This window comes from Typopeltis vanoorti, chromosome 11 (assembly GCF_054136105.1).
Source record: "Typopeltis vanoorti isolate ZY-2024b chromosome 11, IOZ_Tvanoo_1.0, whole genome shotgun sequence".
Classification (NCBI taxonomy): Eukaryota; Metazoa; Arthropoda; class Arachnida; order Uropygi; family Thelyphonidae; genus Typopeltis; species Typopeltis vanoorti.
The window spans coordinates 126,000,936-126,026,169 of NC_143559.1; the positions used below are offsets into that span (position 1 = coordinate 126,000,936).

At 36.6% G+C, this 25,234-nt stretch overlaps 1 protein-coding gene across 2 annotated transcripts in view; it reads right to left on the reverse strand.

The window, feature by feature from the left end:
* Positions 1-260: 260 nt before the first annotated feature.
* Positions 261-25,234, reverse strand: part of Miox (Myo-inositol oxygenase) — a 42,812-nt gene continuing 17,838 nt past the window's right edge. For both annotated transcript variants that reach the window (XM_090400463.1, XM_090400464.1), the window contains 2 exons: positions 12,650-13,224; positions 261-790 (listed from right to left, as the gene is read on the reverse strand). In XM_090400463.1, the coding sequence (XP_090256589.1) occupies positions 682-790; positions 12,650-13,224 (684 nt within the window). In that variant the 3' untranslated portion in view covers positions 261-681. The remainder of the gene's footprint in view (positions 791-12,649; positions 13,225-25,234) is intronic.

Genomic DNA, 25,234 nt, shown 5'->3' on the forward strand with positions numbered 1-25,234 from the left:
TCTGTATTATGATCATAACCAAAATCAGGTGATTTATCTTCCAAAACTTAATAAACTGTTTTGCCAAAATTGCAAGTATGGCAAAAATGCATCCATTTATGGCATTTCTTGAGTGAAAAACTTCCACAGCATAACTCATTTCAAGAGATTTCTTTTCTCCTTAAAGTTATGCAAATAAATTATGATGTAACTAATTTCAATAAGATTTCATCCATTATGCCTGAAACAAAATAAGGTACTTTGTTCAATGAACGTTGACACTGATTTTTTTCTTTTATTGTATAGTTTAATCATATCTAGATTAACACAATCAAACAGTAATACATGCACTTACTACACATAAAGTAGAAATGGCATGAATAAAGATATCACTGGTAACACCCAGTAATAAAGAAGCATGTGTGGTAAACAGACACATGCATATATAAAAAATGCAAAAACATTAATATTACTGTACATTAGTTCACAGATGAACATACTTATGACTAAGAAGATGAAAACATTCAAAACTTTGATTATGTACTCAAATCAGCGTCTTCTTGAAATTTTTTTTACAGCACGAGTCGAGATCTCCGTATTTACAAAATAGATCCATTCTATGTGGCCTACAGGCCATAAATATTTTTTTACTCCTAACAGTTTTTTTTTTTTTTTTGCAATTAATATTATAGATCAACATTTTCACCACTTTATAACACCAGGAATGTACTTGTCAATCAAGGACTGGTAGTAGGGAATCAAAGCTTCAATATCAGGAACCTCACTAGACTTTGAATACAGGTCAAATTTACTACAAAGAGATAAAAGATTTTTTTAAACGAATATAAATAAATGAGTACATCAAGTAATTATAGCTAAGAAATGAAAATTATACATACTGGTTTGCTGCAGAATATTTAAGTTATAAATAAATATAAATTATCAACCAATTTTAATATTAAATATTAAAATAATAAAAACACAGTAGGATATGTTTGTAGCTGCAAATGTACATGAAAGCACTTATACAGAACAATTAATCTAAAAAACTGACAGAAAGTGAAAGAAGATGATAATTGTATTTATTTCCTAATAATCTGATATGAAATGCTGCAAATCAGTTTTGCATGCAGAGTCAGGGGATGGGAATTTGATTGCTTTATTAAAGCTGTATGTTTCAGTTTTTGGGATAAACTGAAAGTGAAAAGCTGTTCTAATGAACAAAGAATGGAGCAAATGCATATAAAATCAGATTAGCGAAGTTGGACTGTATGGATGATCAAAGAGAATGTTTCTATATTCATGCTTTCCTATTCCTACATTTGAAAAAAGTAAATATAGAAAAATCATTCACCATGACAAATAGCAGATATGGCAAACAGAAAAAGGACAACTCTGCAATTTTGGAAATATATGGCTAATAAGAAAGAAGCCTCCTAGATAACAAGTGGTGGCCCAAGTTCTCCAAACTTTTTCATAACATTTAAAAAAATCTGGAGTATACGGTGCCATTGGAATAAATCGGGTAGGAAAAGATTTAAGAATATTGTTAGATATTGTGAAGAGGAAAAGTGTCAATGGGAGGATAGTGTGTGTGTGCTGCCTCGTTTTGACAATTATGAGTTAAGTAGACGAATAATGATAATGAATGATATGATTGCAAGAATGTGCAAAAAAAGAGGTCTGGAATTTGTTGATGTTTGGAGTGTGTTTGAAGGAAAAAGACAGTTGTATGCTAGAGATCGACTGCATCTGAACATGGAAGGACATAAGCGATTGAAGAAGTTACTGTTTTCTGAACAAGTTGAAATAATTGGGCAGGGAAACTAATAAGGTTGAGTGTAAGAGAGAGAAACTTTAGCAGTGATTGTATATTTATTGGTCCTTATACACAGAATAAATTGCAGAAGAGAGGGGATAAAAATTGGCATGGGACTACTGAAATTAGTGATTTATATATCAGTTCTAAAGCCAGTACAAGATCTAGAAGGAATCTGCAATGTTTGTATACCAATGCAAGAAGCATTCGAAATAAGAGAAAAGAATTTTTAGCATTAGTCAGTGCAATCTCACCAAAAGTTGTAGGCATTAGTGAAACTTGGCTGTCAGCAGAAGATGTGGTCACTGGAATTGAATGTGATGGGTACAGTATTTTCAGGGAGGATAGAGAAGATAGAACAGGGGGAGGAGTACTGTTGATGATAGCTGATGTGTTGCAGCCAAAGAAAGTAATATATCAAGATGATAGACATGCGAATGAGAGTTCATTTGAGGCAGTCTGGTGCGAAATAGTGACCAATGCAATGAAATATACAGTTGGATGCTGCTATAGGCCTGGGAGTACAGGGGGGAGATATTGAATTCATGCATCAGCAAATTAGTGCAGGTTTAGTGATTATTATGGGGGATTTTAATTACGGTGATATAAATTGGAAAGAGGAAATATCACGTAGCAAAAAAGGTAATGGAGTTCATACATCTTCTACGAGATAATTACTTGAAATAGCACATAACTGAAGGGACACGTGGTGTGAGAGTGTTGGACCTGGTTATTGGTTCAGAAGTTATATGCATAAGTAAGGTGTCCTCATTACCTCCAATTGGTGAAAGTGATCATGTGGTATTGACTTGGGAGGTTGCAAAATCTGTGGATTTTTCTGTTAACAAGGGGTATATATGGAACTACAGGTTAGGCAATTATAACAAGCTTCAGAGTGAGCTTGCAGCAGTCTCATGGCAGAACATATTGCAGGAGAAAGATGTTAGCAGTGCATGGGATAAAATCAGCAGGTATCTGAGGAAAGCAATATCAGATTGTTTACCCCATGGTCAGGAATTCAAACAAGGCAGGTGTTAGATGGATGAGCAGTAGTATCAAGCTTGATCTGCAAAAAAAAAAAAAAATGTTATGGAGAATTTACAAGGAGAAATGCAATCGGTACACCCATGAGCAGTACAAGGCTCAAGCTAGAAGGTTACCAGCATAGTAAGAAAAGCTAAATCAGATTATGAGAAGACCTTAGCCAAAGAGATCAAGAGTAATCCAAAAGAGTTCTTCTGCTATGTAGAAAGTAAAAGGAAGAATGACTTCAGAAGGATAACTTTAATGGGTGCTGATGGTATTGAGGTGACAAAATCAGATATAATAGTCGAGTTACTGAGTGATCACTTTTCAAAAGTCTATCACCCAAGTGAGGATATCTCTGTACCTGTAGCAATAACTAATGTGAGAACTAAAGAATCAGAGGTATTTAATATATTGCAAAATTTAAATGCAAACACTGGTGTAGGCTTAGATGGAATATCAGCTCGGGTGTTGCATGAATGTGCAAATGAATTGTCAACCTCTCTTACTTGGATATTTAATTTAAGTTTGAACTCTGGTATAGTCCGTAGGGAGTGGAAGTTAGGCAAAGTGGTTCCTTTCCATAAGAGTGGCTCTAAAACTGCGGTAGTTAATTACAGACCAATCACCATCTCAGGAGTAGTGGTAAAAGTATTGGAAAAGTTGGTTAAAGGCAAAATTCAAGAATGGGTGGATCAGGATATGATGCTCTATAGAGGCCAACATGGTTTTGTTAAAGGTAGATCCTGCCTTAGCAATCTATTAACTTTTCATAATAGAATGACATCTGAGTTGGACAAAGGAACTGGCTACATAGTGGTACTTCTGGATTTTGCTAAGACTTTTGACAGGATGCCCCATGGAACACTGTTACGCAAATTGGAGTAGATGGGAATGGATACTAAATTGGTTATATATGGATAGGAGAACGGCTCAGGGAGAGATACCTGAAGGTGGCGTATGGAGGAGCCGAGTCCAGGATGAGGCAGGTGACCAGTGGTGTGCCTCAGGGCTCTGTGCTTGGGCCATTGTTGTTTAATTTGTATATAAATGATACAGGAAATGGCTTACGGGGAGATATTCAGTTGTTTGCTGATGATGCAAAGTTGGGTAGCACAATAAAAAATCAAGCTGATGTTGAAAGTTTGCAGGATGATTTCACTGACATCCAGAGATAAAGAGGTTATTATTCCCCTTTATAAAGCGTTGATACTTCCACATTTGGATTACTGTGCACAGGTCTGGTCACCTGGATTCCTTGGAGATGAGGAGGCTGTGGAGAGGGTTCAGAGAAGAGTGACCAAGTTAGTGAGTGATGTAAAAAATGCTCCCTACACTGATAGATTGAGAGCTTGTGGATTGCAGTGGTTGGTTAATAGGCGGAGAAGAGGGGATATGATAGAAACATATAAATTACTGAAAGGTTTTTATAGGATTGATGCAGGAGAAATGTTTCAGCTGTGTGATAGTGATGGAAGAACAGAGGTCATCCCTGGAAATTAAAGAGTGTGGTTAACAAGGGTGTCAGAACAAGGTTTTTTGCCTGGAGGGTGGTGCCTGAGTGGAATTCATTGCCTGACTTAGTTGTGAGCTCTTCGTCTGTAAATGAATTCAAGAAGAGATATGACAGATATTGTTTTGCTAGTTTGGGTCTCCTGCGATGAGTCTACTGACTCCATGGAGATACCCGTAATAATAATAATAAAAGCAATGGGATGGAAATTTGATGGCCCATGTACTTCCGTGTTATAAAATAAGGATATGAGTAAACTTGTATCCAGCCTTCCACCTCCAATACATTAACTGCAAACAGAAAAAGTGAATGTACTGTCAAAATTACTCTTTCTGGCAAGCAATCAAAAACATAAGATTGAACATCTTATGTCTCCTTGATCACTTATTCGGGTGTAGAGTATTGCTTCAATGGTACTACAAAAATAGCCTAAAGTAGGAAATGTATGGGTGTAGTAACTCATACCCAAATAATGTTTTCTGCTTTTGTACTGGCTCTGAGTGTAGAATTTACCCCCCCACACACACACACTTTTTTTTTTTTGCATCTGTTCTAATTTCTGCAGAGGCAAAAAAAAAAAATAAATAAAATAAAATAATAATAAAATAAAGTTGGATTTTTGTTCCCCCCCCCCAGTAATAAGGCTACTTGGTTTTAGCCATAAAAAAAAAATTACTATAATTTAAACTTTAAAACAAAGCTAACTAATGCCTGAGAATCAAAGTTTGGATAATAAATAAAGACCTACTTTTCATGGAATGAGAAAAGTAGATCTTCAAACAAAAATTATTTTGGTAACTCAATGAAGGTAATGAAATTTGATCTGGCAATTGTGAACTCGTTTTTCTTCAAGAGGGAAGAACATTTGATAACATTTAGAAGTGGTAACAACAGCTCACAAATTGACTACATTTTGACTAGAAGAAAACATCTTAAGGTTGTGACAAATTGTAAGGTAATTCCAACAGATCAAGTAGCACAACAACACCGACTGCTGTGCGCAGACTTTAAATTAAGATCGAAGATAAGAACTTCTGGATGCCATGGGATGAAGACAATTAAGTGGTTTCGCTTAAAAGAGGAGAGTGTGAGGAATCGTTTTAGGGAGAGAGTGTTAGAGAGGATTTCGGATGGACTGGAAAGTGTACAACATTGGTGGAAACATAATTCAAAAGTAATCCTGAGCTGTGCAATCGAGGTGCTTGGTGAGACATCTGGAAAGATTAGAGAGCAGAAGGAGGGTTGGTGGTGGAATAATGATGTACAAGTGGCAGTGACAGCTAAGAGGAAGGCAAAGCAGAAGTGGGATGAGTCAAGAGTGGAAGAGGACAGAGAGGTGTACAAAGAGAGAAAGCAAGAAGCCAAGAGAGTTGTGGCACAGGCAAAGGCCATGGCATATCAAGATCTGTATGATCAATTAGAAACGAAGGAAGGTCAGAGAAAAATTTACCAATTAGCGAAATGTAGAAATAAAGCAGCTAAGGACATCTTACATGTGAGGCAGATCAGAGATGCTGAAGGAAGAGTATTATGGAGGGATGTGGACATAAGAAACAGATGGAAAATATACTTTGAGGGACTTCGAATGAGGAAAATGTAAGGACTCACAGAGGAGATGGGCAGCCTTCTGAGGGGATGGTGCAGAACATCAGTAGAATGGAAGTGACGGAGGCCATGAAGAGGATGAGGAATGGAAAAGCGGTGGGCCCCGACAGAATTCCAGTGGAGGCATGGAAGGCACTGGGGGAAGAGGGAATTGACCTGCTGTGGGACCTGTTCATGAAAGTTTGCCAACAGGAAAATATACCCGAGGAAGGGAGGGAGAGTACTCTTGTTCCCATCTACAAGGGTAAAGGGGATGCACAAGACTGTAAAAAGTACAGAGGAATAAAGTTGATGTCCCACACAATGAAGATCCTAGAAAGGGTTCTTGATGGTAGATTGAGGGAGGAGGTGGAGATTGCAAAGGAACAATTTGGCTTCATGCCTGGTAGATCAACAACAGATGCTATCTTTGGGTTACGACAGATGATGGAAAAATATCGAGAGAAACAAAGGGAGCTACATCTGGTATTTATTGATCTGGAGAAAGCATACGATAGAGTGCCAAGGCAAGAAGTCTGGAGGTGTCTGAGGGAGAAGAAGGTGCCGGAGAAATATGTCAGGTTGGTGCAGGAAATGTACAGAAATGTGAAGACAAGTGTTCGGACCTGTTTGGGACAGACAGAAAGTTTTCAAGTAACAGTTGGCTTGCATCAAGGGTCAGCATTAAGTCCGTTTCTGTTTAATATTGTGATGGAGGTGGTAACAGAGGAGGTGAGAGAAGATGCACCTTGGACAATGTTGTATGCAGATGACATCTTGCTGTGTGTAGATTCAAGAGAAGAAGCGGAAACTAAACTGGAAAGATGGAGAAAAGTACTGGAAGAGAGAGGTATGAGACTGAGCAGAAGTAAGACAGAGTATATGTGTTGCGCAGTGGGCGGTGGCCAGGAGTCAGACCTGGAGCTGGAAGGAAATGTCATCAGGAAGGTGAGAGACTTTAGATACTTAGGTTCGACAGTGGAAGAAGATGGAGGAGGTGAGAAGGAAGTGGGATGCAGGATACAAGCAGGTTGGAGGAACTGGAGGGAGATGGCTGGAGTGTTATGTGATAAGAGGGTGCCGATCAATCTGAAAGGCAAAATTTATAGGACAGTAGTGAGGCCAGCTATGACATATGCTATAGAAACTGTGGCCCTGAGGAAAAATAACATCAGCAGGATGGAAGTAGCAGAGATGAGAATGCTTAGGTGGATGTGCAGTGTGACCAGAAAGGATCATCTGAGAAATGACTATGTCAGGGGAACAGTGAAAGTTACGAACTTAGGAGCGAAAATACAGGAGGCAAGGTTGAGATGGTTTGGTCATGTGATGAGGAGGGAGGACGAATATGTGGGAAGAAGGGTCATGCAGATGGATGTGCAAGGAAGGCGGAAGCGTGGGCGGCCAAAGAAGAGATGGAGGGAGCTGGTAGAAGAGGACTTGAAGATGAAGAACTTGGATGTGGTGACAGCCCAAGACAGGAAGGTGTGGAGGAGACTCATAAGAAACAGTGACCCCACTTAAGTGGGAGAAGCTGCAGAAGAAGAAGAAGAATGAAGGTAATGAAAATTTCAACCATGGAATACAATCATTAATTTCAATTTTTATGATACCCATTTTCTCACCTATTCTGGTGAATAGAATCACAAAACAGATTTCTTTGTTGGGAACATAATAATGAAATCAGAATTGTTTTTCCTAATGGTAGTGATTATTTTCTACAGTCCTGCCAAAATCTACATGTTTTTAACTGTCATTTAGTAGTGAAACCCACATTTCTAAAACAAAAAAGGAAGGGACAAAGTAACAAACAAAATAAGAAACTAGATAGAAAGGACACTCATTAAGAAATATTAAAGAGCAGTAATGTCTGAATTAAGAAGGCAATATAGAAGATAGTACAAGAAGAATATGCAGAGAATTTGTATAAGAAAAGATAAATATTTGCATAAAAAATTTGTATTTGTAAATATGAAGATGAAATTAAAAGAAGGATAGTCATGGGGCTATGTAAAAAAGCTGTGTAAACCTGACAAAAATTATGAAAGGCAGAGGCATAAGTAAGGCCACAAAAGTTAGAATGGTCAAAGTAATAATATTTCCAGTAGTGATGTATGGATGTGAAAGCTGAATTATTAAAAAGACAGGCAGAAAGCAAATTCATTAATTATGGGCATGAGGAGACTATTAAGAATCCCAAAGACTGCAAGAATAACCAATAAGGTTTTAGAGAGTATAAAGACAAATGCTCCTCAAACAGAAGTTGAAGTACTTTGGATATGCTTTCTTTTAGAGAAACTTCTGGTAGTTTAATGAATTATTTACACGTAAACACAAGGTAAATTATTATAAGGCCATATATTTCAGCCTGAAAATTACAGACCATCTTCAGTGGCAAAAAAACAGTTGAACAAAGTTGATGCAAACAATGGATTTATTTGAAATAGAGTGAGCCATGTGATGTTTTATTTCCAGTAATATTATGTTCTAATTAAGGAAAAGGTTAATCATAACAGTATTCAAAAAAATAAATAAATAAAATAAAAAATTAAAGATTAAAGATGTGTTATTCCAAATCAGACTTTCACATATTTTTTATAATGATAGACAGTGATTCCGATTCAAGTTTGGGTGGTGAAGCAAGGCTTCAGCATTCTCCTCGCACAAACACTTAAATTTGTATTGACAGTGATGTAGTGGACATGTTTCAGACCAAAGAATGTTTGTGGTCTGTGTCTACTCCATGTTGAACCAATCCAGATTTATTGGATTTCCTGTGAAAAAATATATGAATGATGTTCTAGTAATCTCTTTTCTATTGAGTGTCCACTTTGTCTGAAGTAGCATAGACAGCAGTCACAAGGAACTTGGTATGCATCTAGGAGACATCGGGGAGTGTTTATCTTTTCAAGAGGAAATAAGTTGAGTTTACTGGTGGGTATAAAAGTAGCTACTAAATCATATTTCTTTAGAATTCTAGAAATCGGTTCTGAAATGCCAGAAATATGGGATTGGAACTCAACATACCATTTCCTTGTTGTTTATGTTAGGTTTGTACGAGTTAAACAGATGCTGTGTAGTCCTTTCTGAGAAGCCATTTAATTTCGTACATTGTTTGGTATTTGAGAGTAATATTCTTCCTGTAATTTATGAGAAGTCGAACAATTAGTCTTAGCTCATTTAATTAAAGGCTTTATGATTCCTGTCTTTTGAGAAGGATGGTGTGCAGATTGTTGAAGAACGCAGCATCCAGTGAAAGTGGGCTTTCGATAAAGAGATGTGGTTAAATCACCCAATGGAGAGTGAATAAGATATATTTTTACAACTGTCTAGCTTAGACTACATATATTTTCCATAGGAAATCCAATAAATCTGGATTGGCTCAACACAATAGACATGGACCACAATATTCTTTGCTCTGAAACATGCCTGCTACATCACTGTCAATACAAATTTGAGCATTTGAGGAGGGTGCTGAATCCTTACTTCACTGCTCGAACTTGAATCAGAGTGACTGCCTATCATGATCAAAAATATGGGAGTCTGATTAGAATAACGGATCTTTAATTTTAATACTGTTATGATTAACCTTTTCCTCAGAAGATAATGTTACTGAAAATATAACATCGCATGGCTTACTATTTCAAATAAATCCATTGTTTGCATTCTACCTTGTATCAACTGTTTTTCTGCCACTGAAGATGGTCTGTAATTTTTAGACTGAAATATGGCCTTATAATAAATTATTACCTTGTGTTTACATGTAAATAATTCATAGTACTTTGGATATATTATGAGAAGTGATGAATCACTGGAAAAGCAGTTATGTTGGGGAAGATTGAGGGAATGAGAAGAGGAGGAATACCACAAAAGAGTCAGATGGACAACATAAAAGAACTTATAATTGCTGAAAGGAAGGACAAAAGGCCAACTGGGATGGAGAGGCTTTGTTCACAAGATCACCAAGAGTCCAAAATGACTGGTTGGTACATAACATAAGAAGGTAGTGTAAGGTGGAAGGTAACAATTCAGAATAGACTAGGAAGGAAGGGTAATAATAAGCAGTGCTTAGCCACTCAAGCCAAGAAAAATCTCAGTTCTTCATATATGTGACCAGAAAAATTATGAATATATTTTTTTATGTGAATCACATCCATCTGCAAAAAAGTAAACAGCATGAGTGGGCTGCGGGTCGTCTACTGAAAATGTTCAAAGCATGATACTGTGCAGAGCTCAAGTAGGAGAATAGTAGTGAGTGAGTAAGTAGAAGGTGAGGAGAATGAAGTAAGTAAGCCATGTCAAAAAAGCAACAGGACAACATCCACTACATGCTTTAAGGAAACACTGGGGGTTCAAGGAAAAAACAATTCCCTGTATTAAAAGGTAACTTGATAAACAAGCATGCCAAGAGGAGATTTCTTAAGCATAAGAATGAGAGTAAAATACATAAAGATACATACTGGCAAGTTAGTTCAAAGCTCAGACTTAATTGAGCTTTGAATTGCATGTCAGTATATAAATCTTGAGCTGTAATTAAGTGTTGTGAAGAAGACAGCAGGATTTTCCTAATCAAGATGGGTTTATTACGGAAGATCATAATAAATTTAGTTTAATCCTTTATCCCAGTGAGAGCAAACAAAGTTTGCGCCTGAAAATATCTTCAGGACTGAATATAGTGTTGTACTATCTTACCTGGGTAAGTAGTACAACACCAGGCAACTCTGAGCAAAAGGTGGGGCAAGCTACCGACACTCCTATCCCAGTATCTCCCATAATGCAAAACACATCTCCTTGTGGATATGTATACTGTTATGCATTAAGGGATTGGCCACTACCCAGACTAGTTTCGACCTTTATTGAGGTCTCTTCAGTGGGAGCCAGGCTCAGAGTTGGAGATACCAGGCAGAAGCAGTAGCAAGGTCATTTTTACCTATAGGAGTTGCCAAAAGGTTTGCCACCTTTTTTTTTTCTTTTTTTTATTAAATTACTCTGGATTTAGAGAAAGATGTTGCAAGTTTATTTTTCACTAGGTTAGACTATAATAAATTTAGTTTAATCCTTTATCCCAGTGAGAGCAAACAAAGTTTGTGCCTGAACATATCTTCAGGACTGAATATAGTGTTGTACTATCTTACCTGGGTAAGTAGTACAACACCAGGCAACTCAGAGCAAAGGTGGGGATTTTTTTTTTTTAATAAAAAAAAAGGTGGCAAACCTTTTGGCAACTCCTATAGGTAAAGATGACCTTGCTACTGCTTCTGTCTGGTATCTCCAACTCTGGGCCTGGCTCCCACTGAAGAGACCTCAATAAAGGTCGAAACTAGTCTGGGTAGTGGCCAATCCCTTAATGCATAACAGTATACATATCCACAAGGAGATGTGTTTTGCATTATAGGAGATACTGGGATAGGAGTGTCGGTAGCTTGCCCCGCATTTGCTCCAAGTTGTCTGGTGTTGTACTACTTATCCAGGTAAGACAGTACAACACTATATTCAGTCCTGAAGATATTTTCAGGCACAAACCTTGTTGGCTCTCACTGGGATAAAGGATTAAACTAAATTTATTATAGTCTAACCTAGTGAAAAATAAACTTTCTACGGAAGATCATGTTTTATCAATTTCTTACATTTACCCATGGTAAATGAGTGATAAGTTTACAACTTTTTTTGTGGGCAAGAGTCATCTTTCCTACAAAAATCTTCATATGAATAAAAAATATACCCAATTAGTTTAGATTTTGCAAAGGTCTTTAAGAGAGTATCAAATAATAGGTTGGTATTAATTTGGATAGATTACGAGTTAATAAAAATACATTTACACATGTATATATTTTCAAAATACAAATTAAATAGCCGTTGTAATAGATATGGTATGAAGGTCAGCAATAAAAAGACAAAGACAATGAAAATAGGCAGAATCATTGAAAATGTCAACTGTGTTGTGAATGGAGAACCTGTGGAACAAGTAAAACATTTCAACTACTTAGGCACGATTTTTAGTGAAGATGGTAAATTAAATATGGAAATAGACAACAGAATCAGCAAAGCTGGTGTGGTGGGAAGTCAATTGAATAAATTCATATGGAATAAGAGAGAAATTAGTCGGAACACTAAATTAGCTGTATACAAGACAGTGTTCAAACCAGTTTTAACTTATGGATCTGAAAGCTGGGTCAGAAGTAAAACACTTGACCAAAGACTAGAGACCGCAGATATGAGAGTCCTGAGAAAGATTAGAGGCGTGAACAGATGGCATCAATGGCAATATCATATTAAAAACGAGGATATTAGGAAAGAACTTGACATTGTCAGCATCCAGGAATGCGTTAGCAGAGCTAATCTCAGGTGGTATGGTCACTTAAATAGAATGGGAGAGAAAAGATTAGCAAAACAAGTGTTCTCTGCCAGGTTGGCAGGAAAACGACTCAGAGGAAGACCAAGATATAGGTGGATTGATACGGTACAAAGTGCCTTAGACGATAGAAATATAAGATCTGATAATGTTGGAATCTTGACAAGTAACAGACTGATTTGGAGGAAAATTGTAGATAGGAAGTTAGTAATGATGTAATTTTTTCATGTAGTACTATCATATCCTGTACACCTCTTGAGGGTACATGGCAGGAATTTGATGATGATGAGTTAATTGAATAGATAACTTACTAATAAAAAAAAAATACATATATACATATACACACACACATATATATACATATAACAGTCCTTACTTGAATTCCTGAATCCAAGGTAGCATAGAATTATCTTTGTTGTTGCACAAGAAGGAATAATCATTGCCTGTATGCCATGGGTAGAAGGAATGGAAACGTATCACATAGAGAGCTTCCTCTGGCAATGTGGAAGTTTTATGATTTTTCAGCACCCTGTACATGTACTCATCATGACCCCATGACATGAGAACATTTTCCAGTCCACAGGACTCTTTATATATTCCTAACTTTGTGTTATATGCTGAATTATGATAATCTGGATTGTCATCAAATGTGATAGCACTGTACACAATAGAGCTAGCAAAGGCACATCCTAAGGGGAATGTATCCCCTACAACTGCCCATTGTGGTTCATTATACAAAGCCATCAATTTACCCAAATCATGAATTAAGCCTGTAAGATGGAACCAGTCCAAAGCTGGATGAGCAGCTCTAATTCTCTCTGCAGTCTGAAAGGCATGAACAATATTGGGAATATCAACATCTGGATCACTTTCATCAATGAGGGAATTCAGCTTCTCCAAAGCATCCATAATGGTCATTTCGGCTTTATCGAATTTCGTCCAATATGCCATCTAATAATAAAGAAAATCAAAACTGCTAAGATCATAATTAAATATGTACTATTTTAAAATACAAGTCCTAGAGATGTCAAGAGTAGCCACATGAGTTGCCTTTCTGTGGCTCAAGTCCAAAAGTTAATAAGTGGAGATGGTTAGATAAGCTGCAGATCAGCTGTTTAAATTCTTATTGGTAAAGTAGGGGTAATTTGCTTTGGTTATCATTGCAGAAATTGGGAAAAAAATGCCAGGATGTCAGCTCTGCCTTTGGGTGATATTAAAATAGTACAATATGGACAAGAGAGGGATTTAATTTAATTTAGCAAATAAATTAACTTTTTTTTTTTTTATCCTTTAACCATGCATTAGCACAAAAAGGATATATGAAGTATCTTCATGCCTAGGCAACTAGTTACATAGAAGCAATATTGACATGTATATTGCAATGCATTGTGGGAAGTGAATCAGTTTATTCATTCATATGGAGTTTCCTCCCTTTTCTCCCCCGTCCCTATTGGGGCGAGTTGAGCCCCCTCATGGGGGTTAAGTATTTATTGCTGTAGATCCGTGTTCAGGGGGCCGATTTGCCTACTTGTGGGATGAAAAACCCCAAATAAACTGGGGAAAAAACCCTGCTGTCCACAAACAAGACCGGCTAACTTGGCTATGGCTGAGGAAGATCCTTAAGCTCCTCACGTTGGCGATGGGAATCGAACCCAGGACTCCTTCCCCAGGCATATTGCAAAGCGCATAGGCCACTAGGCTAACCGCACGGACTTCAGTGATATCTCATTAGTGGGAACAGACTTAAGAAGATAGTGAGAGCTAAATCAATAAACAAGTAACAAAATAGTTTATCACTAGATTAAAAACACCAAATGAGAGTTATAGCAACTTTTTTTTTCCCTGCTTGGTAGGCAAATATACAGTACTTAAATAATATTCTTGTTTTATCCTTTACTTGTATTTTACATTAGAATTATTCAGTATCCCATAATGTGTATGGCACACCTTTAAGACAAGAGATTAAAAATAATAAGCCCCTTGCCAAGACCATTGGGTCTTGGCAAGGGGCCAAAAACCTCAATTGTCATTTAGAGAGAGGAGGTGAGTTTTCTACATTTGGCCTTTAAAAAAAAAAAAAAATTCAAATTCATATTTGCTAATGGTGTTTTGTAGCTGTTGCAAGCTACACTGTAAGCTGAGCATGCAGCTGGTGTTGTTCTCAAGCCACTTGCAACATACTGAATTTCTTACTACATACTGGACTGGAGAACATAAACAATCATCCAACTATGATAACACAATCACAAAGGATGCGACTGGCTGAGTATCTAGAGTAAAAGAAACTTAGATGAGGTTATCTGCAGTATCTGGAAGGAGAGCTTATTTGGGGGGGGGGGGGGCAAAAAACTTTGGTATCCCTGTTAGTTTGATCAGTGAAATTTCCCCAAGAAAGATGAGTTCGCTGAGTATTTACCAAAATACTGAAGCTTATGGTAGACTAAAGTTCAAGGGCATGTTGCAAGTGCTGTAAAGACAGCAAGTCTTATTTTTGCTATGATTAGTAGAAGTACACTGACAAGTAGGAATAAAGAAATAGCAGTGCCACTATGGTCAGACCACACATGGACTACTGTACTCAAATTTGGTCACCTAGTTTTCATTGTGATGTAGGATCATTAGAAAGGATAAATGACCAAAGTAATATCAGGATCTGGAATGTTGGATATGCAGAGCAGTTGAGGGAATGTGGATTTCAGAGCTTGGTGGATAGGAGGAAAATAGATGATATGACAAATCTTCAAGTTAGTGAAGGAATTTTACCAGATTAATAAAGGATTATAAAAAGTGCGAGATGGGAATTAGTAGATTTTTTTTTAATGAGTGGAATGCATTGTAAATGTGGGGAGTGTAAATGACTTCAAGGTTCAATATAACAGACATGTTGCTAGTTAGTTAAGTGGGCCTCCCACACTTAACTAGCAACATGTAGTCTGCTGACTCCATGGAGGTTACTGTAATAATAATAATAATTTGCATACCATGGCAAGGTCATGGTTCACTTCAAACCTGTCATGGAGGTTACTGTAATAATAATAATAATAATAATAATTCACATACCATGGCAAGGTCATGGTTCACTTCAAACCTGTACTAGAACAGGGAATGATGTGTACTGATCTCAGCCAATGAGTTCCTTAAAGCATTAAAAACTGATTTCCTACTCCCTCCATCAGATTAATCAAAAAAGCAAACTAATTTTTATACAAAGAATTACTGCAGCATAACAAAAAAAAAGCATAATAAAAACTATGAGAACAGAGGCAAGACATGCCATTAACACCTATTAAAATTTCTTACATTTATAGGTCAATGATAACTGAAATGGAAAAAAACTTATCTAAATGGACAGATGATCTGAATTAATGTTCTATGGAAGTGTACAAGTATGCAAATCATTTTGTGCACTAAGCAGAACAAGGAATGAAACACTGCAGATGCAGTGTCACATTAAGATATGTTTACTCATACTAATTAAACAAAAATTCTTGATACAGCCAGGGCAAATATCTAATTTGTAGGCTAAAAAATGCTAAAATTTTGGAAGTCTGAAACTTCCAGCATTAAAAATCAGAAAGGCTAGTGGTATTATGAAAATAATAGGGAAGATGGAATTATTTTAATAAAATGGAACAAAGACAAAGAAGTTAAAAAAAAAAAAAAAAAAAAAAAAAAAAAAAAAAAAAAAAAAAAAAAAAAAAGATTCTAAGTTGAACACATATGACACCTTTGAAACAAAGAAGCAGTATAATTTGGAAAACTGAGATAAGAAGAACCTAAAATTTGCTCATATTCAGTAAACTGTTTTTCAGATCTAAATACAGAAAGACTTGCCTCTGGCACAAATGGTAGTTGTGCCTGCTGGTCCTTTGAAAGGAAACTGGTTAAGTTTCTTTCCATCTGTGCCTCTTCCCCCCTCCCCCCACCACTTCTTTAATGAAACCAGCTCCTAAAGAAAAAGTTCAGCTTCTAGCATTATTCTTTCCTTCCAACTCTTACATAATAGAGGTACCTTGCCTTGGTCATCCAACTATACCAGGAACAATGCATCATGTCTCCCCGTGACCCTTCACCAGGAAGAAAATCTGTAGAATCTTAAACAATCTAGTTACCGAAAAAGGCTTCTGGTCATGACATTTTCTCTCCTGAAGTAATCCCTATCTCTACATCCTATAATACCTAGCTGATATCCATTCCACAACTAACCCTTTCCGCCCTAGTGATTCTAATTGTCATCACTGATGGCTTGGCTTTCATAGCCCATATTACATAGAAATGATTCCAATTGATATTGTACGTCGTAGTTCCATTCTTTTAATATAAAAAAAACAGGTATGTATTATACATATAAATCTTACTAATATCGGTTTTATGACTTAGTAGAATAATATGCATATATTGGATTATAGAGTATAAGCTCAGAAGTTGAATATTTGCTACCAGAATATAATGATTCCATATGAAATCAGTCAGTTAGAATTCCTATCCTGAAATGTATTTTTCAGAAAAATACTTGATACTCTTGCTTTTTTAGACCTAAAGACAAAATAAATAGAAAGAAAATTTTTTTTCACTTCGAAAAAAAAATTTAGGTCAGAAAGGGATAAGAAGGAAACTCATTCAGTCATTCCAACATCTAAATATTGACCTATTGTTCTAACCTCATGGTTCTCTAAAGTAAAGAAAACATTATCAATAATCATCACCTGGAGACCTACCAATACAGTACACAGAAAGCTTTAGAGAAATCCCTGATGTTATGCTTGACATTTCCAAGGTGTTGGATAGGGTCTAGCTCAGACGACTCTCTGAGTCAGACACCATCAAAACCATAAGTCTGCTTAGAGGATTTTAAGATAGATAGTGCATGTGACTGAACCTGATGACAACACATCTGTTGGAGGCATCCCAATCAGCTACATCCGATTTCACCAATACAGCCACTCAGGACTTGCTGACCATGCACTAGATATCCACCACAGAATATGCTAGAAGAAAGCAAATCCGAAGTCAGAAATGAGATCTCATATTTGTGAAGTGAAATTGGAGGTTTGTTTGCATATCATACACTCATGCAAAAAGATAATCAAACTGTGTCAAATTCATTCAGGCATTCCACTTTCAACTACTCTCTGTGAAAAGAACCTAGATCCTACTACTCACTTCCTTGCTCATACCCTTCTTACAGCTTTCAGGATGGCTTCTTGTTCTATCTTTCTCTCCCACTCTAGATGACTAATAAAAGGAAGTTTAATCAACTTATCTACCAATTCCTTCAAAACAGCTATCCAAAAACAGAAAACTGTACATAAATTATAACAAAGTTTGCAATAGAAGTGTTTGAACAACTAAGATACGGGGGGTTATCAAAATAATGGAAATGCCTACAAACCTTTTGAAGTATTTTTTTATTAATAAGATGTAGGCCCACCTCAGGCTGTTACAACACTATCAATGTGTATTCTATAAATATTTCCATGGCAAATGTTCATCTGAAATAGCATCAATAATTCCCCTGCTCAGTACTAAGTCCGCTGGAACATGTGCAACTGCTGCCCAACATCCCTTCACAGTACACCCTGAAACCCACAGAACAAGTTTCTTTTCCTCCTCCATCCTTGCTACCGCTGTATTGTGGAACAGTCTTCCCACTGATGTGTGATCATCATCAAATTCCTACCATGTACCCTCAAGGGGGGGGGGGGTGTACAAAATATGATAGTAATGATGTAAATTTTTCATGTAGTACTAACTTCCTATCTACAATTTTCCTCCAAATCAGTCTGTTACTTGTCAAGACTCCAACATTATCAGATCTTACATATCTATCGTCTAAGGCACTTTGTACCGTATCAATCCACCTATTTCTTGGTCTTCCTCTGGGTCGTTTTCCTGCCAACCTGGCAGAGAACACTTGCTTTACTAATTTTTCCTCGCCCATTCTGTTTAAGTGACCATACCACCTGAGATTAGCTCTGCTAATGCATCCCTGGACGCTGACAATATCAAGTTCTTTCCTAATATCCTCGTTTTTAATATGATATTGCCATTGATGCCAATCTCTTCACGCCTCTCATCTTTCTCAGGACTCTGCAGTCTCTAGTCTTTAGTCAAGTGTTTTACATCTGACCCAGCTCTCAAATCCATAAGTTAAAATTGGTTTGAACACTATCTTGTATACAGATAATTTAGTGTTCCAACTAATTTCTCTCTTATTCCATATGAATTTATTCAATTGACTTCCCACCATACCAGCTTTGTTGATTCTGTTGTCTATTTCCATATTTAATTTACCATCTTCACTAAAAATCGTGCCTAAGTAGTTGAAAGGTTTAATTGTTTCACAGGTTCTCCGTTCACAACGCAATTGACATTTTCAATGATTTTGTCTATTTTCATTGTCTTTTTATTGCTGACCTTCATACCTTATCTATTACAACAGTTATTCTATTTAATCAGGGAATCTTGAAGGCTTGGAGCAGATTTATTTAGAAGTATAACATCGTCCACATAAAGCAAAGAGCTGACATGAACATCTCCAATTTTGATATCATGTTTAATACCACTTTCCTTCATAATGTGATCCATATAGATCATGAATAACACAGGCGATAATGTACATCCTTGTCTCACACCAGATTTAACATTAGACCATCTTCCTGTACTTCCTTCAATTCTAACTGCTGACTTACAACTCGAATACAGACTAAGTATTGCTTGATATAATGCCCCATTGACACCATATAACTGTAGCATATTAAATAGCTTCTCTCTTGGCACACTGTCATATGCCTTTTCCAGATCGACAAAACTTAAATACAGATCTTTGTTATATTCCCATCATTTCTCCACTATTTGTCGTTAAGTGAAGATCTGATCCTGACAGCCTCTATTTGGCCTGAATCCAACTTGTTCTTCACCAAGCTTTTCTTCCACAATTCTTCTCAACCAGGTTTCAAGTATACTGGCATAAATCTTACCAGGAATACTCAGTAGGGAATTGCCTCTGTAATTCTCACATTCAGTTTTATTTCCCTTTTTATATATGGGTACTATGAGAGCTCTACTCAAATCATTGGGAATTTGTCCCATATCCAGGTCTTCTGAACTATGCAGTGCAGCCACTGTAGGGCTTTTATACCACCATACTTCAGCATTTCTGGTCGAATATCATCTACTCCTGCTGCGTTTCCACATTTCAAGCCTTTGATGGCTTTTTCTACTTCAAGTATGATATGTATTCCTGACTGTATGCCTGTTTTTTACCACTGTACTATCACTGCACTGCTTGTTTCATTTAGCAATTTTTCGAAGTAATTACTCCATATTTCAAGGATATCTTTTTCTCCCGTTTTCACGTCACCTTTATCATCTCTAACTCCTTTTACAGTACTCTTTCCTCCACTTCTAAGCATCTTCAACAACCTCCAGAATATTTTGCCACCTTCTTGATATTTATTTTCTATGTTCTTGGCAAAGTCCTCTGAAGACTTTTGTTTAGCTAGTTTTACAAAGTGTTTAGCTTTCTTACATTTGTCTCTGTATTCTCTAAGAACACAAGCTGATTTATTTGCCTGGAACTTTTCATGTGCTTTCTTCTTTTCCTTCACTACCTCTTTAACTTCCTGTGTCCACAATGGAGTTCTGATTTTTCTATCCTTGCAGACAACCTCACCACATACCTCTCTGGGTGAATCAACTAAGGTTTTCTTCAAGGTTTGGTTCGGTTCTCAAACTCTTTCATTTTTTCTTCAATCATGTTTGTGTATTTTAGTCTGCAGTTCACATCTGAAAGCTGCTCAATTTTTATTCGCTTTAAAACTTTCTTACATGCCATTCTTTTCAATATGAAATTCAATTTTATCCTGCTCAAGACTAAGTAGTGATCACTTCCAATTTCAAATCCTCTGTACACTCTGGTGTCTTGCACCAGGGAGAAAACATCACTATCAACAACATAGTCAATGAGACTTTTCTTATTCCTTGCCCTCCATGTGAATTTGTGCACATTTTTATGTTGGAACATGGTTTTAGTAATAACCAGTCCATGTCCTGAGCAGAAATCCAACAGGTATTTGCCATTATTATTAGAGCTTTGCTCTCTTCTCCAAATTTTCCCAAAATATTTTTGTATGTCTGACAATCATTTCCTACTTTACTATTTAGATCCCCAACAAGGACCAACTTTTCCTTTTTCATTGTGTCAGTTACTATCTCTAAAGACTCAAAAAATTTTATGTAGTATGACTACCTTCTGTGGGACCATAGGCACAAATAGGTCTCTTGTCCAGTTCCCCATTCTGATATTTACCTACATTACTCTACTTGAGACTGACTGCCATTCAAGAAGATTAGCCTCATATTTTGTGTTGAATACTATGGCTACTCCTTCTTTTCCTTGATTGTCATTGCCTGAATATAACATTTTGTATTTACTGCTCAGAAAGATCTCACCAGTTTTTGTCTTTTTTGTTTCAGTCACCCCTATTATGTCGATCTGGTGCTTATCTAATTCCTCCACTAGCTCCATTTCTTTGCCATTCAGGCTTCTTATGTTGATAGTACCAATCTTTAACTCTGGTGATGTTGAGTTGGGGTGTGTTTTCAGATTTGTTCCAGTAGCTGACTCTTCGCTGTCTGCCCTGGTTCCCTGGCGAAAATAACGGGGGCCTTGTTTAACTGGGCGACACCCCAGCCTTCATGAAAATTTGTCACGTTGTACCATCATTTTGTATTTTTTTAAGCCATTAAGAATACAATTTGGTCAACTAAATCCAAAATTGCCAGCCCATCCTCGTTCGCTCAGCACTGTTAGATCCTGAATGGAGAACTTTACAAGTAAATTCTTTATTCAGGATTTAACAAGATAAATATTAATAATTAAGGAGATACCTGCACATCAGCTAATAATTATGAGAAATTTCTTTATGTTATGTGATAATGTGTAGTCCACATGTGCCATATATTGAAATTTATTCCTGTATAACTGAAGTGAGAAGCAGAGAATTTTGTGTCAGAATAGTAAGAATTATGTAAGGGAATTAAGTTATTTGTAAATCTGACTAAGCTGTCTAGTACATTACGAAATTTCGAGAAAGATTATAAGTAGTAATCCGGAATAATCGTGTATAATCTGTACAAGTCGAGCATAGCGATAGAGGCTGTACCTACGTGGAAAGTGACGTCAGAACGACTACCTGGAATAGGGTAAACCTAACAGATTAGGGAGAGTGTGGGATCAACCAAGGGGCATGAACGATGGGGTTTGTGGGTAAAAATCACATCAAATAGAGGGTGCCTGATAGGGTGAATAAAAGACTGTGTGCGATATTAATAGGCTTTTTCTTCTTCGGTTCCTGGATTCCAGTTTTAGGAGGTTTATCGGGGGATTCGTGAGAGAGCAGTGGGTCGACTACAGTATTGACGGACGGCAGGTTTTTTTCTTGAGAATGCTTGAAGATTTCCAAGCGGAGTTGATCGCGATATGATGGCCTATGCAGAATCGAGCCTTAGCAGAATGTCCCATCGAGGAGAACGGAGAAAATTTCCTGCAGAGCAGTGGACAGGACGCCACATCCCGAAAAAGATTCAAAGAAAAGCGTAGTGCATCACCAGATGCAAAGACGGCCGATAAATATAGAGTAAGGTAATCCAGATCTACAAGAGATGGTGGCATGAAATCTGAAAGGATCCGGCAATGTAAAGATTTTCATTCTAAAGTAAAGATTTTCATTAAAAACCGCTTAGAAGATTTATAAAAATACAGGGCATGAGCATGTAGCTTGGTTCCTTATACACTTGTATTCTTCCGATGATGACTTCGATACAGGGGTCGAAACGTCGAGTTTTATTTTATTAGTAATTAATGAAATAATCTGTTCAACACGTGTTTTTGTGTCCCTAAATTTACAAATATGAATATTAAACAATTTGTTTGTATCTGTCAGATCAGCCATGCGACATCTGCAGGGTTAAATATGTACACTGCATTTAATAAAAAATAACATTCAGGTAACAGGTAGAAAAGTCCATTGCTGTGGCCAGCATTGCATAAAGCATCATACTGGTAAAATTATAAACAGCTATAATTAGCAAAAAATAGATCTTTTGGTAGGAATTTGATTTACTTACTTCCAGAAGTGGAAGCAAATATTAAATCCTATGCAAGGAACATCAATTACAACATAATGTCCTAGATGTTACTTATAACACACCATCAAATAGAAGTTTCCCATTGGAAATTAGAAAGTAAATGACGTAGAGTGATGCACTTAAGTTTAAATTAACAGACAGATATACAGATTCAAAAAGATTTAACCTAATAAGGTCAAAGAATAAATAATCCAGAGATAAAACATGAATTTTTTTTCATGCCACTTCAGACCTCTAAACAAGGTATACAAACTTAAAACAAATTATTAAACAAGCAACACAGGAATTGGAAAAACTTGAAAAATGTCAAGAAAAGCTGACTAAGAAAAATAAGATGTCAAAGTCAAAATATAATATGATACTGATTTACTCAGAAAAGACATGGTATTGCTCATAGAAACAAATTATTGGAGTGGTGATAAATTCAGTAATGGGAAGTTGCTTAAGGATCAAAACTAGATAACTGGGAGACCTCGCATAACCCTTAAGGAATGAAAAGAACTGACTGGGACTTCTGACCTGTCCAATCTTCATCTTCAGATCATTCCTGTTATCAGGTATCAACTGGTTACTGAACAAATGAGAAATCCACTAAAGCCTTTTATTTTCCAAAAGGTAACAGGCAAGACCATTTAGCCCAAACTCAGGAATAATTCTTTCACTTTTTCCAGTTTTTACAGAAGGCGGCTGACAAAGAAAACAAAAACCAGTCCTTGTTAGAGATCTAAACAGCAGAATAGGAAATGAATGTCGTGTTTGAGGAAAATCTAGAGAAAAGGACAAAGCCAATAATAATAAGTTGTGGCTGTAACTCAGTTCAGGGGCATGGACTAATCATCAATAACCTGCTGTTTAAACAAAGATATGTACAAAAATCTCATCACAGAAGACAGAAAGAAGACTTACGGAACATTGTTGAAATGAGTAGATGTGAAGATATTGAAATAAATTCAATATCTTCGCATTATCTTCACATTGGTTCAAGATATATTTCAAGTCCCCTATATACATATGGGGGGATCTGAAATTCGAAGTGATTATTTTCACTGGGAAAGTTGGGTTAGCGGATTTTTAAAAAAAGAGCCTGAGTAGCTCAGTAGATGTGGCGTTTGCACACCACGGCACTTGGCTGCACGAAGGACGACTTGGTTCCGAGTCTAGTCGGTGACTAGAGGAAATTTTTCTAAGCCTTTTTTCGACTGGTTCCCGAGTTAGTCTATCTCTGGCACAGGCAAGTGGGTTTTTCTCCCGGAAACTCAGGTTTTTCATCCCGTAAACTCAAGAAAATCGACCGTAGAACCCACAGTATTTCAGGCATTAAATATATTGTGTTAGGGACCACGAGATGGCAGCACTTGTTGAACCATTCTCTTCACTGCATGCTCCTTAAATAGTGATAGCCTTGGGCCAGCTATCTCTGATTGGGTACCAGTGGAGATTGAACTGCCCACTCAGTCTCCAAAAGTTAGATAGGGCTAAAAACCAGCCTCACCTACTCCCTATATGGAAATAAAAAAAAAAAAGGCATTAGCGGAAGTTGAGTAGCTCTGATAGGTGAACAGTACTCAACTATACAAAAGATTATTTAGGAAGGGGGGGGAGTTGAAAACAAAAACCAAGCCTTGGAGTTGCAATGGCAAACTGAAGAATGATTCATCTAGGGAGGGATGACTGCAAGGATAGAAAAATAACTCTGACTCAGGAAGTCAAAGAGGCAGTCCTAGAAAAAAAAAAAAAGAAAGGAAATCAAAGATTCTAACAAGTAAGCAGCAAATACCCTGAGAGAAAACAAATGTAAGAAAGCAAAATGATGTGCAAAAGTAGCTAAACAAAAGTCAAGAAGACTTCAGTAAGATTACAGAAGGTAAATATCGGGAAGGCGCAAAACTGTTCCGGAGGTTATCAAAAAACCTTAAGTGGAAGATGTAAAAAGGAATCAGATGATGTTAAAACTGAAGACTTCTAGATAAGAATGTCATAAGATACTGCTTGTCTTATCACAAGATTTGAGTGGTTTTAATTTTTAAGAAAATATCAAAAACCTGAAATGGAGAAAAGCTGGAATAGACAATATGATACCACTATGGAGTTAAAAGACTCACTGTGGTGAAGTCCACTGTCACATACTCACCACTCTCCATACAAAAAAGCTGCTGCTCACACACTTTTTAACCCTCCTACCGGCCAAGGTGGATGAAAAAGCAAGACTACCTCAGACTTTTTCATGGATCAAAACTTCATCGGCATTCTATCTTTTATCAAGTATTTACCCTTCTCCGCTGTTAATCCCTTAACGGCGATTTGAGAGCCATTAGCGGATTAACTGTGGTCGAGCGACTTTTGTGTCACTTGTCTTTACATGTACTCTGTTACTTCAATTTTCTTCACTGTACTAGGATATTTGATCTTTTTTTTTTTTTTTTTTTTTTTTGCTGAACAATTTATTTCTTGTGTCTTTTTCCAAAAATAGAAGTTTCACATGTGCCAAAATAAATAATCAATCCTGAAATGACCATAGATCAGCCTTTGCAATGAATATACTTTAGTAATCGTTAATTTCCTCCACTTTACTGACAATATAGATTCTTTTTCGCGAATTTTCAAATGTTTGTTTACATTTAAAATATTTTATCAAATATTTATATTTTTAAATAACATTTAGTGAAATAAATATGACATTTTGCTTTCTTTCTTTGCAAAATTCCTTTATATGGATTGTCACATTTCAATTTCAGGAACGATTTTTTTTTATATTTTTTTTATGAACAACAAATGATTATAAACTGCATTACTCGGTTTCTGATATTGT